At 54.3% G+C, this 13,895-nt stretch overlaps 1 protein-coding gene across 29 annotated transcripts in view; it reads right to left on the reverse strand.

Annotated features, from left to right (window-relative positions):
- SNX29 (sorting nexin 29) overlaps positions 1-13,895 on the reverse strand; it is a 484,058-nt gene that overhangs the window by 427,607 nt on the left and 42,556 nt on the right. For all 29 annotated transcript variants that reach the window (XR_005585770.1, XR_005585771.1, XR_005585769.1 and 26 more), the window contains exons 10-11: positions 983-1,064; positions 368-450 (exon numbers count right to left, since the gene is read on the reverse strand). Coding sequence is in view for 18 of the 29 variants with exons in the window: in XM_039492890.1 (XP_039348824.1) it covers positions 368-450; positions 983-1,064 (165 nt within the window). In the remaining 11 variants the exon portion in view is untranslated. The remainder of the gene's footprint in view (positions 1-367; positions 451-982; positions 1,065-13,895) is intronic.

Genomic DNA, 13,895 nt, shown 5'->3' on the forward strand with positions numbered 1-13,895 from the left:
AAGATCAGCTCTCCACCAGCCCTTCTGTGATATTTTATCAAATTAAACAATTACTCTGGTAATTGTTAAATCTCTAATATAACAGTATTTTGAGTAGTTTTTGGAGAAAAAAGGCTGGTGTCACATTGGCAACACAGTAACACTAGCTGAGAACTGCAGATTCAGAACCATCTCAGAACTCTCATGCCCATTGATAGCGAGCAGGTCAAAAGAGAAGTACGGTGTGTTCATCAGAGCAAAGGCTTTGCCTCACAGGACACGTCTCAGAGAGAGAAAGAAAGCGAGGGTGCACACTATCAGTAGAGCTTGAAAAGCTAATTCTGAAAAGCACATACTGTCAATCTAAATGGTTCAAGCAAGTACTTACTAATTGTCATTGATTCTGGCACAGTGGCTGAAGGCAACATATTGCTTAAAGCATTCACTTGAACAGGAGGACTGACATCCACTCTAGTTAAAAAGACAGAAGATCATTAATATTAACCGGAGGAACACAAAATGCTCAATTCAAAGACTAATAAGCAAGATTTGTAGAAGTAGAAATAATCAAATGACCACATTCTGTTCACCATGTGTACATGTAACTCTAACATGCTGAAGCCATAAAGAGCAAAATACTTTTATTTTAACCCAAACTTATTTGAAATTTAAAATAAAATTCAAATTTCTGCATTAATAATTGAAAATATTAATTTTCAAATAGACTAGTAAATGGTGCAAAAATGACTTCCAGATGAAGTCCAGATACCATTTGATATGGCTCCTTTAGCATCATTAGAGATCATATAAAATATTAAGATTATGAAAATATGGACGTATGGATTTAGGCATTTGTCTTTCCAAATGTTTATAGCATTAATCTGATTACTGATGTGTTTCGAGTACTGAGTAATTATGGCTTGGGTGTAAACTTTACTTTGCATGTGCCTGTTTACCATTAAGTACTTCTGTTTTATAATTAGAAAATCTAACTCTGATTTACCTATAAGGAAGTTCAGATCCTCTCTGAGCCAGTTCTACTGTAAGAACAGCACTTTCATGCCCATCTCCATTCTCCAGGTTACCTAAAGTAGTATGCACAGGACATAAATTAGTTAATGGAAAAAAAATCAAACATACAACATGAACTAAATGTAACAGTTGTCCGTTACACTTGCAACTAATAATGGTAGTAAGGTAAGTAAAATTTTCAAAAGCACCTAAATCAAAATTTCACAAAGGAAATAGGCTTGTAAGTGTATAAGCCCCATTGACTGTCAATGAGACTTAGGTGCTTCTGAGAATTTTAGTTTTAGTCATATTACATTTAGTGTGCTGACATTTTACAGTCACAATTTCATGTTTCAAAGTTCTGAGGAAATGCCTTCCCTGAAATATCACAAATCCTGATGCTTAATTTAATTAAATATGAAATTTGATACTCATCACAAACTGAGATCTGTGGGAAGTGAAGTGGTGGTTTAAATCCAGTAATAAATTGACATTTTGTAAATTTAAAAACCCACTATTACAACTGACATCTTTGTTGGCAGTCTTCATACAGAACATGAGGATTAAATAAGCATAGAAACCATTCACTTCCAGAGGTCATTCCACCATGTCAGGGTTTAGACATTAATGGGTCAGTGTGGAAAAGTTTATACCTCATACTGTATCTGTTCTGTATATTAAGTAGTTAATTTTTCTAAGCCATCTAACACTGACTATTTTATGTCCCTAATAAAAATTAATCCATATTCATACCATCATCCTACATACAAAAGGCTGTCTCTATTTAATAGCCCCATGGGCCATTCAGTCCCTTATAAAACATTCAAGAGAAACAAAAATTTAGTCATATTTCACTGACATTTTCTGCATATATCCTAAATATATTTTATCATAATGAGGTTACCGTAAAATAAACCTAGAGGCATATGTTAAAACAGTACTGGATTTTTAAAAAAAAATGGAGAGAGAAGTTTGACAATGTTTTGACAGTGATGTTGGGTTGAATAAGGAGGGGCATGTCTGTGTTTGTTTTTTAAAATGGTAGAGTCATTACTGAACTCTCCACTTTGTTTCCAAGCAACTGAATTTCAACCCAAGTTGTGCTACCTCACAGTACATGTAGTAGACTTGATGCGTCTTGACACATCCTTGAAGCATTACAATAAGAACTGAAGTCAAGGCACCCTTACAAATTAATGAAAAAGTATATTGTAACAATTTCAAAGTTATATCAGCCTTGATACTAATCACTGTAATAAGCCTATAAATCAAGATGAAATATTAGGATGTTAGTACATACCATATCAATGCTACAACAATCCAAACAGTATGCTTTAATAACAATCTTTTCATAATGCTACCCTATTTTCCAATCAATTAAAACACTAACTATTTCCTCCCACCACTGCAGAGTAATTAGCAACTGTTTGTCACAGACCAAACTCCAGTGTTGTCAGCTAAACAAAGGCAAAACCAAATAAAGAAATCAAATAAATTATATTAGCAAACAAAATAGTTTCTCTCTGTGGGTGTTTTGGTCTGAAACCTGGTATAAAATTTAAAGACAAATTTAAAAACTCAGAAAGATTGCTGATAAGGGTCTGAGGCTCACAATTCTTATTAAATGTAAAAAAAGGGACTGCTTGGTGCTTCTCCATTCAACTACTGGGACAAGGTAGTATCTTTTATGGACCAACTTCTTTTGGTGACAGAGACGAGCTTTTGAGCTTAGATAGAGCTCTTCTTCAGGCCTGAAGAACAGTTCTGTGTAAACTCAAAAGCTTGTCTCTCTTACCAACAGAATTGGTCCAATACAAGATATTACCTCACCCACTTTGTCTTTCTAGTACCCTGGACCGACACAGCTACAACACTGCATACAACTATTCAAGTACTGATATTTTATTAGTTGCAAGTATATGAAACAACAATAGAGGGCAGTACGACATTACTTAATTGTTTGCAAGTTATATTCTTTGATTTTTACCACCATAATGATACAGAAAAATTGTTTTAAAACACTGCCCATTTATCTACCTCATCAATTAATGGTTCTCAAAAACTACGGGAATATACACAGCAGATTCAAAACAGAAGAAAGGTTTTACTTCTGAACTGCATATATTTGGAATGCAGCTGAACTGTTAAGTACTCATTAAAAAGAGAACACATTCAAACAAACATGTTGTTTTATGAAACAGTTAGCCAAGTAACTAAACAAACTATATATTCTGGTGACACATTATGGCAAAATAAAGAATCTTTAATGTACACAGTTTTACAGACTCACTCCCTGCCCTGGAGTTTGTGTTCCATATCATCTCAGGATCATAATCATTCAGAAAAATGATGCTGTAAGGGATTGATGCTGAGTTGGTAAAAGGATTCTGGAAAGAAATGGGTTTTGGGGTGGAGTGTGCTTGGGTGCAAGGAGAGAGTGTTCCATCTGTAGAAGGCAACAGGATAGGTATGAAAATAAGAGTTTAAGAAAGATGAAGGGGGCAGTAACATAAAAACTAGGAACAGTGCAGAAGGAAATGAAAGCACAGGTGTAGAAACACAGACATTAATAGACAATGGTAATCTTAAAGTAACGACATTGTTAGTTATGTACATCTGATTTGGTAGTTTTAATGGCCCATAATAAAAGCTAGCCTTACCAAGGTCTTCCAATTTAAATCTCACAGTACCATAACTCCTCATTTAAAGTCATCCCGGTTAACGTTGTTTCATTGCTAATCAATTAGGGAACATGCTCGTTTAAAGTTGTGCAATGCTCCCTTATAACGTTTGGCAGCCGCCTGCTTTGTCCACTGCTTGCAGAAAGAGCAACCTGTTGGAACTAGCTGGTGGGGGCTTGGAACCAGGGTGGACTGGCAGCCTGTGACGGGGCGGGACAGCCCCGCACTGGTACAGCAGGGGTTAACCCTTCCTTGCTGGCAGAGGAAGCCACGCCCAGGAAGTTCTGCTGGGCATGCTCTAACTGGCAGGCAGGTATAAAAAAAAGCCTGTGCTCTCTCTCTGGGCACCAGGCCGGGAGGGGGCGCGCGACTCTCGGAGAGGAGAGCGAGAGAGCCAGCCTGCCAGCCGGGGGCCGCCGGCAGGCCGAGAGAGAGGAGAGACCGGAGAGAGAGGACGGGGAGGGGAGGGACCTCACGGGCCAACGCCCGCCCACAACGGACGAAGGGGACCAGGGGAAAGGACAGGGGGGACTGACTACTTTAGAAACTGACAGCTGCGCGGCGGGCGCGCGCGGCGGGTGGCGGCGGGGCGGTGGCCAGGTGGCATCAGAATCAGGGGTCGGGGAGGGGCGGAGGGAGAGGCCCGGCCCGAGTCCCCCCCCCCACCCCCTACCCCACCCCCACCCGATTATGGGACTCCCCCGGCCGCCCGCCCCCCGCCCCGCCGGCCCCGCGCCCGGCCGCCCGCCCGGCCACCCAGACTCGCCCCCCCAGAGGGGGTTTTCGACCCCCGCGCCCCCCGCGCCCGCCCCACCCCGCCCCGGGCGGGGCGCCGCTCCGCCCCGCGGCCGCGCTCCCCCCGCGGGCCGGGGGCCGCTCCGCGCCGGCCCGGCCGCGCTGCACGGCCGCGGCGCCGCGGGCGCTCCGCCCGGCGCGGCGCGACCCCGCCTGCGCCCCGCTGGCGCTGGGGCGGCCCCTGGCCGCGCGCCGCTGGGCGTGCCCAGGGCCCCGGGGGTGGCGTGGCCGGGGGCGCTGGCGCTGCCCGGCGGGTGCTTATGGACTCCGCGCCTACAGCCGGCGCCCGGGCCGCGGCCGCGGGGCCCGCTACGCCGGCTAGGCCGCCGGACCGCTAGGCCGGCCTACTGGGTGGGGGGCACCGAGCCGCCAGCCGGCCCGCCCTGCCCCCACGCCGAGCACTACCTGAGACGGAGACGTGCAGTGGGCAGCCCACCCCGCCCTTGCCCCCCGGGGGGGGCGGGCTGGGGGGGCCATGCACAGGGCCCATCACCACACCACCCTGGACCTGGGCGGCAGGCCCAGGAGCACTGGCAGAGGACCCCCAGAGCAGCGCGAAGCACTGCAGCAGCAGCAGCAGCAGCAGCAGCAGCAGAGCAGCACAGCAGCAGCAGCAGCAGCAGCAACAGAGGCTGGCAGCCAGCAGCAGCGCAGCAGCCGGGCCAGCAGCAGCAGAGCACAGCCAGCTAAGAGGCAGCAAGCCAGCAAGCAGCGGCTCCAGGCACAGCCGGCACAACAGGCTGGGGTGGCGCACCGCTCGCCGCCCGGGCCCGCACGGGAGGGGGCCCGAGGGGCCCCGAGGGATGGGGGAGGGGATGCCAGGGCCCACACTCGGGGGGGGGCCGGGCCGACCCCCTGCCTCGGTGGACCCTGCAGCGCTGGACCGTGACACGTGGGGCCTCACCATTGGGCCGGCTAACTGGCACGCTACCTGACAGGCCCAGCCGGCCCGCAACCGACAGACCACCCCCGCCACGACTGCCTAGCCGGCCGGCGCACTCCCCGCGGGACGGACGGTTGGCGCCAGCCTGAGATCCAGGGGCCAGGCCCGCCGCGGCGGCGGGCCAGGCCCGGGGCCAGGCCGCCTGCCGACCCCCAGGGAAGAAGGCTGGGCCGGGGGCCGAGAGGGCGGGATCTGGATGAGGTGGGGGGCCCCCAAGGGCTGCCCAGGGCAGAGCGGGGGGGGCAGGTGGGGGCCCGCGGGCATCAGTGCAGGGCCCCCAACAGGGGGAGCCTGGGCAGCGAGGGGGGGGGAGATGGAGCAGCCAGGAGGGCAGAGGAGAGCCGGCGACCCAGGCCAGGGGAGGGCCCCGGGGACGAGGGGGGGGGGGCCGAGGGGGGACCGAGGGGGCGGGCAGCAGGCCAGCGGGCGCAGCCAGCCCCCTAGAGCGGCCCCCAGGGCCCGAGGCGAAGAGAGAGGCGGAGGCCCCGCCCCGGGGAGCGGCGAGGCGGGGGCAGAGGAGGCAGGCCAAGGGTGGGGTGCGGTCCCCGAGGGGCGGAGAGGAGGTGCTGTGTGCCTGGGGGCGGGGTGGGTGCGGGCGGGTGGGCAGGCGACTTGGGGGGGGGGGTTGACGTTGGGGGGATTGCGGTTGTTGGGCCCCGGGGGAGCCGACGGGGGCCTGCCGGGGGGGGCCCCTGGGGGGGGGATCCCTGGCTACCCCGCGACGGGTGGGGCCAGGAGCCCGGTTATGCGGGAGGGGCCGAGCCGGCACCCCCCGCCGCCGATTGGTCCACGGGACCCTGGCGGGCCCCTAAGCTGGCCCCACCCCCTGGCACGCGGCGGCTTGGGGCAAGGGGGGGCGCCGTGGCTAGGCGCGGGCTGCCGCCGGCTGCCAGCAGGGGGCTTAGGGCGTGACTGGCCGGGCGGGCGGGGAGGGAGAGGGGGCCCGGGCAGGGGGGGGGCCAAGCCGAGAGGGAGGCGAACTGGGAGCCGGAGGCGCGAGAGGACCGGAGAGGGGGCCAGGGAGAGGCGAGGGGAGCTCCGAGAGAGGGGGAGAGGGGAGAGACACCGAGGAGCGGCCCCGCCAGCCCGGCCAGCCAGAGAGGGGCCACGGAGCAAGCGAGGAGGCCACCCCCAGGGGATGGCACAGGCCAGGAAGAGGGGAACAGGGGCCAGAAGAGCACCAGCCACAGCCACACACCGGCACCAGCCGCCCACCGGCCCGGGACTGGCGGCACTCAGTCCACCGGGTACCTGGGTTCCAGAGGGGTGGTACAGGACCACAGCCTGGCGCGGAGAAGCTGAGGGCCCAGAGGGCACAGGGGGTGCCGGATGCTGCTCCGAGGCGGGGCACACGCGTGGCCGTGAGCAGGAGAAGACGGCGGGAGAGGTGGCCAGTTTTGGCCCAGGCAGGAGATGCGGCCGCGAGGATTTGCGCGAGTGGCCTCGCCTGGAGAAGATCCAGTGCGACCCCTGGAGAAGGGCCGTGCTGCGGCCCGTGGTGTGGGAGTGGGGATGACCGATGACCGGACCGTAGGTGGAGGTGCCACCTCCTGGCAGGCAGCGGTCGCGGAAGATTCATTCATGGTGGTGGGTATGGTCATGGTGCCACATCCCACCACAGCTCATGCCACTGACACACCACTCCGCACTCGCAGGGCTGCAGGCTGAGGCGCTGATCGGGGGCACTGCAGCAGAGGGACCAAGGAACGAATGTGACTGCTAGATTGATGGCAGAGCTGCACAGGCTGCTGGATGCAAGCTGCTTGTCACCTGCACCCAAGGGTCCGCACCCCACCCCTCCGCACTCCTTTGAAGGGAGGCTTTTGAAGAAGATGGGGAGAACGTTCTTTGAGACTGCGAGAGGACGAGGACTGGACTCTCTATCCCAGTCCTCTCTCTAAAGCTGAGAGGAGGCCTAGGCCTGGGGAGGTACTCCGGACAGACCTTGGGATCCTAGCTCGCTCAGGGGCAGGAGAAGGAGCCTAGAGGAGGAAAGGGAGTTAAGGGGCAGAGTATGAGCCATCAGAGAGGGTCGCAGCAGTAGGGACTCCATCGTTGGGAACGGGGGGGGGGCAGGGACAGCAGACTGCTTGTCCTCGATAGTGGGCCAGCCGCAGAGGGGCTGCTGCGGGAGGGGGGCCAAGGTGCGGATTTTCCTCTTGAGGAGCCGGTCCTCTGCAGGGCCTCTGGATCAGTGCCCTGGGGCCGTGAAGGGGCCCAGGGTGGTCAGGCTGGGTTGGCGGGGCCGACTGGGGGAGGAGGCCCAGCCGGCCGGACGGGCTGAGGAGGGGGACTACCCAAGAGCACCGAGGCTGCCAGGACCCGAGAGGGCCTGCTGGGAGAACCCCACCCCCCGCGACCGCGGCAACCCGGAGTGGGCGGCACCAGGCGGTGGCGAGGCCGACCCAGACGGAGGCCACACCACACCAACTACCCCAGCCGGCCAAGAGCAGAGCACACCGGACACTCCCGAGGAAGACGTGATCCCAGACCACATGTGGGAGACACAGCGCCGCTGTACAGGGCACACCCACCCAGAGAGAGGAAGAGAGGAGGCAGGACACAGCCAGGTTGGGCCAGGAGGAGAAGGAGAAGGCCGGAGGGTGGGAGCCGACCTATGTTTTGGTGGGCGGGCAGAGCCGGAGTTGGAGTGCTGGCCCGCGCCCGCCACCCGGCAGCCACGGTTCATGCTGGGACATCCGCTGCATCAGTGGATGACACCTCTCGCATGCCAGGGCCCACCGCTTTCCGACCGCCGTTGACCTCGGCAGAAGTGCTGAGGCTCTCCATTCATCTCGGAGCCTAACAAGATCATAGGATATTGGCAAAGCCGGCGCGCCCACCGCTCCAAGAATTCGCCGCGCAGGTGCTGTACGCACATCCCGCGCGCGCGCGCATATACCACATTACCCGATACAGTACCACGCACAACATGATGGACGCACAGCAACAAGCGCGCGAACACCTGCAAGCGGCAGCACGCCACCCACTGGACCACCTACGGAACAGGCCTGCCAGCCCCAAGGCTGCCACCTGGGCTACACTCGGGGAAGGGGCATGCCTAACCCACCACGCCCAGACGGCAAAGCATTAGGCAGTCAGACACGGTGGCTTAAGAAGCACGGCACTTCGGGCAGGCCGGCCCCTCAGGGTCGGTGCAGCGGCTACCACACGCTCGCATGGCTGGCCACTCGCAGTTGCAGGCGGGCGCCGGGTCTGAAGAGGCGGGCGCACGCGGTATGCTACGGGCCAACCTGCGCCCGGAGCTGACAAGCGCCTCGGGCGGATGCCGCTACAGGCGAGCTGGGGCCACCAGGCCTTGGGATTGGGCCTGTCACACCCTGGAGGGACTGAGGAACGGTATTAGTCTTACCGGGGGTAACACCCGCGCTTGGGAAAGCCCCTCGGAGGTGGTGGAACCCCTGCTCTTTCGTCGCAGGAGGTGGGTCAAGAAGGGTACCAAAGTAGAAACCGCGCTAAACTGTTGGGGCGCCGTGCCCCCCTACTCCCCCCCCGGACTCCGCAGCCCTACCATGGGCGGCGGGCGCGGGGTGTGTACTGCCGATTAGGAACCGGACCAATAGTGCCTGACCCCGCTTGGCTCTCGTCGGCCTGGACTTCTTCTCGGCGCTCGACGGCAGGAGCTCCGGAGAGGGGAGGAGGAGGGAGGAGGGACGGGGTCCTCCAGGGGGAGGAGGCCCGCCGGGCGCCGCGAGGGCAAGAGGCGGGGGGGGGACGGAGGAGGAGGCCAGGGGGAGTGGGGGGAGGGGAGGCCCAGGGAGGGCCCAGGAGGCCAGCCGCAGGGACGGGGAGGGCAGGCTGGCTGGGCAGGGGGGAACCTGACAGGGCAGAGGGGGCCCTGCCGGGCTGCTGCTGGGGGGAGCGGAGGGACAGCCAGGCCTGGCCTCCTGAGGAGAGGGCGGGGGAGTGGCAGCGGCCGGGGCGAGTCTGGGGGGACCACGGGGAGGGGGCTCAGACCGGAGGCCCGGAGGGAGGAGAGGGGCGGGACCGAGGCCCGACGGAGGCAGGGCGCCTCCGCCAGGGACGACGCGGGGCCGGACCCGCGGGGGAACGCAGAGAGGGACGCCCTGGCGGGCGACGGGGAAGGCCACGGCGACGGGGGAGACCCCAACCGGGGGACTTGGGGAGGCGGTGGCCTTAGAGCCCACGTGGGGCCCCGCGGGAGACCGGCCGATGAGCCTGCGGAGGTGCAACCCGACCCCAGGGCCCTAGGGCCCCCGCCCGGGGGCCCGCCCCCCGGCGGCCCACCTCCCCCCCCCCCCCCTCACGGGGGCCCCCGCCCTCCCACCCGCGCCGCCCTGCCCCCCCACCCCCGGGGCTCCGGCCCCTCCCGCCCGCCCCCCCCGCCGGCGCGGCTGAGGGGCCGCGGGGCCGCGCGCGCGGCGCTACCCCGCCCCGGGGCGCTGGCCGGCGGCGCCGCCAGGGCCGCGCGCCACCCGCCCTGGGGGGCGCGATGGCTAGGCCCGCCTGGCCCGCCCTTAGGCGGCGCTAGCCGCTGCGCTAGCCGCCGCGCTAGGCCGCCCCCTCCGACCCCGCCCGCGCAGGGGCGCTCTGGCCGCACCCTGTACGCCGGGCTGGGCGGCCCGGCTGTGCCACGCCGGCCAGGGCCAGCCGGACTGCCGGGCGGCGTGCGGCGGGCCCCACCCACCCCGCACGCGCCGAGGGGGCTAGCCCTGGCCGCCCGCACAGACGGCCGCGCGCCCACGCGGCCGCGACCGTAGAGGGGCCCCAGGCACCGCACAGCCCCTATCAGTTCCCTGTTCCCCTAAGTTCCCTGTGCAGCAGCTGCCCAGCAGGCTATCAACTGCTGGCAGTTCAGCTGTCCTTCCCACTACTGCCATGTGCAGCTCCCGCCCTCTGCCTTGGAACTGCTCGCAGGAGCCTCCTGCTTGCTGTGCAAGGGGGGGAGAGAGGGGAGCTAATGTCACTGTGTCCCCCATCCCCCGCTCCTGCACCCAACTTACCCCATCTCCATGGGGGGAGGGAAGGGACATGACAGGGCTAAGAATAGAGGGAGCTTCCTGCCAGCAGCAGCTGCTGTCTCAACTTGCTGATCTACTTAACAAGGCAGTGTACTTAGAGTGGGGTCAGCCTACCTAAAGGGCCAATGCGCATCTCTCTGCCTCTCACACACACTGTGTCTCTCTGTCTCTGTCTGCCACGCTGTCTCCCCTCCCTCCATTCGTGCTGCCCTGTAGAGTGTGAGGCTAAATTAACAACAGTGGGTTAAACCTTGAGGGCTCAGCCAAAAGCTAGTTCATCATTTAGCAGTAAGGTATTCCCTGGGAAATAACCCACCCTCTTCCACCCTCTGACTTCACCACTTCAACCAAGCTTCACAATCATGATCGCTGTCTACAGTATTAAACTGTTTGTTTAAAACTGGGGGGGGGGGTGTCTTGGCTGGCGAAAAAAAATTCCCTGGAACCTAATCCCCCCATTTACATTAATTCTTATGGGGAAATTGGATTCGCTTAACATCGTTTCGCTTAAAATCACATTTTTCAGTAATATAACTACAACATTAAGTGAGGAGTTACTGTATATCCAAATTAATCCACTTTCAGTCCCTACGGAAATCCTGTATTTTCTCCCTGGCTCCTCTAACATCTAAATAACACTACCGTAGATATTGGAGGATGACAAATAAGTAAATTGCTATGAGAATTCAGTTCTCCATAGACCTTTATGGCCGGGGAGTGGAGGGGAGTGGGGAGAGAGAATGGGCTATCATACACACCCAGCAGATGAGATTGAGACATAGCATTCAGCCAAGCAGACATATTTTGTATATTCCTGTATTAAACCAACTTCATGTGACTTTGGTTATAAGTTATTTTTCTCTAGTTAGTATCTGCCTAAAATTTCTCTTCTGTAACTGAAACTTTACATTCCTTGGCCTCAACCCAACAGTGAATTCTATTTTTGAGAAGATTCATTATAGTTTTATACACAGGAATTATACACACAAATTTAACCATCACCTATTGCACAGATTAATCTTGTAATTTTACTATTGCAATATAATACTAAAGTATTCATATAATCATTTTGAATCAGCTATATTCAAACGATTAGGCTTTTCAGGATTTGGAAGTGTCTGTGGTAGGCATCTATCAGAAACCAAAGCTTTGTTCCACATCAATACATTAAAATTTGCATTAGGCCATTTTACATCTGTGGCATCCTGTTACTCCTTGACCTTTCAATCTCCACTTTTAGACAAGTGGTATTGTTTTTTAAATTTAAATAGTTTAGGTAGATGTTGCATCACAAAATCATTGTGGTGGTCTAAATTCCATGTCAGGCACAAACAACACGAACTGACATACAGAAAACCAACATTCATACTATTAATGTGTTTAGGACATTTAATACTTCGAAACTTCATAGTAATGGTACCAAACTATTTATTAAAATAATGTATTTTTTTAAAAGAATAAAATTTATTCTATCACACAACTGCAATGCTGACTTGAGATTACTCAAAGTTCATGTTCGCCTAGCCAGGCAGACAGCATAAACTGCTAAGGATTTCAAAAACACAGCTGTTTGCTTCCCTCTCTAACGTTATTTTTTTGGCAGTCCATGTAAAAATATGAGTATGAGTGTAATTCTTAGTTCTCGTCTATGCTAGCAAACTAGCTAGCTAGTTGAAAAATTATAGATAGCTTTGTTTTACAGTATATTCACATCTCCCATATTCTGAGGTGCTGAGCAACGCCTGCATCAATTGCAACAGGAAAGAGGATATTCAGCACCTGACAGGATTGGGAATCAAGTCCTCTTAATTTATATACTGTGTACAATTTAGCTATTCATATAGTGCCAGATTCTGCAAGGTACAGAGGGTCCTCAACTCCTGTTAATGTAAATGAAAGCTGAAGACTGTTCAATACATCTCAAGAAAGTGCTCAGCACCTTTCAGAGTTGGGCTCACGGAAGTCAAAAGAAAGCTGCCAACAACTGATGAAGTGCCTCCTCCTGAACAATCAAATATCATTAACTGTGAATTTAAGTTGCACCTCTCTCTCTCCCTCCAACCCCCGCTTCCACCCCCCACCCCCACCCCAGGAAGAGCATTGTCATAGCATCCTCAACCAGGCTTACGACTCAGGAGAATTACATAAATTCGTTGCTCTCAAAATGACGGTTCTCTGCCTGTGCTCTGTATCCCTTTCACACCTCAACACAAACAAGTGTGCTGTTGTTTACTGTTATCTACACACACTTAGGACTGCATACTTTTTTTTTTTTTTTGCTACTTTTAAAATATTTTTATTACTCTCCTCATCAGGCACACCTCTACAAATTGATAAATATTCCAAAATTCCAGTTCTAAATAATTTTATTTTAGTTAACAGTTCAACATTTCAAAAGAAATTTTTACATTTTTGAGTTAAGACAACTATAAATTCCTGCTATGAGATCTTTTACTGTAAACATTTTCACTGAAACCATTAAGGTATTTCGTTTTGAGTCCACAATAATCTTCAAGATGGCAAGTATACTTAGTCCCACTGATTACTGAAAATCTCTCCACTGGAACACTTTCCACACCGGAAGACATGCCAGAGAAATTTGCTCTTCCACAGCACCCCGGTATGTCTGATGTGTCATATTATAATATGGAATACTTATAGAAACACACACATTTTCTGGCATCAGCAAGATAATTAATGTGCAAGACAACCCATGTGCTGCATGGATCAATGCCCATCCTCCATTAGCTCAGTTTTTAAGTTAATTATCTAAATAAATTGTACCAACTATCAGGTTTTCTTCCTGAAAACACCATCCTGGCCACCATGGATGTAGAAGCTCTTTACATCAATATTCCACACAAAGATGGACTACAAGCTGTCAGGAACAGTATCCCTGATGAGGCCACAGCACACCTGGTGGCTGAGCTTTGTGACTTTGTCCTCACCCACAACTATTTCAGATTTGGGGACACCTTATACCTTCAAGTCAGCAGCACTGCTATGGGTACCCGCATGGCCCCACAGTATGCCAACATTTTTATAGCTGACTTAGAACAACGCTTCCTCAGCTCTCGTCCCCTAGAGCCCCTCCTCTACTTACACTACATTGATGACATCATCATATGGATCCATAGGAAGGAGGCCCTTGAAGAATTCCACCTGGATTTCAACAATTTCCACCCACTCAGCCTGGACCAGTCCACACAAGAGATCCACTTCCTGGACACTACAGTGCAAATAAGTGATGGTCACATAAACACCACCCTATACCACCCTATACCGGAAACCTACTGACCACTATACTTACCTACATGCCTCCAGCTTCCATGCAGGACACATCACACGATCCACTGTCTACACCTAAGCTCTAAGATCATAGAATCATAGATTATTAAGGTTGGAAGGGACCTCAAGAGATCATCTAGTCCAACCCCCTGCTCAAAGCAGGACCAATCCCCAAATGGCCCCCTCAAGGATTGA

Source organism: Mauremys reevesii, linkage group 10 (genome assembly GCF_016161935.1).
Source record: "Mauremys reevesii isolate NIE-2019 linkage group 10, ASM1616193v1, whole genome shotgun sequence".
Classification (NCBI taxonomy): domain Eukaryota; kingdom Metazoa; phylum Chordata; order Testudines; family Geoemydidae; genus Mauremys; species Mauremys reevesii.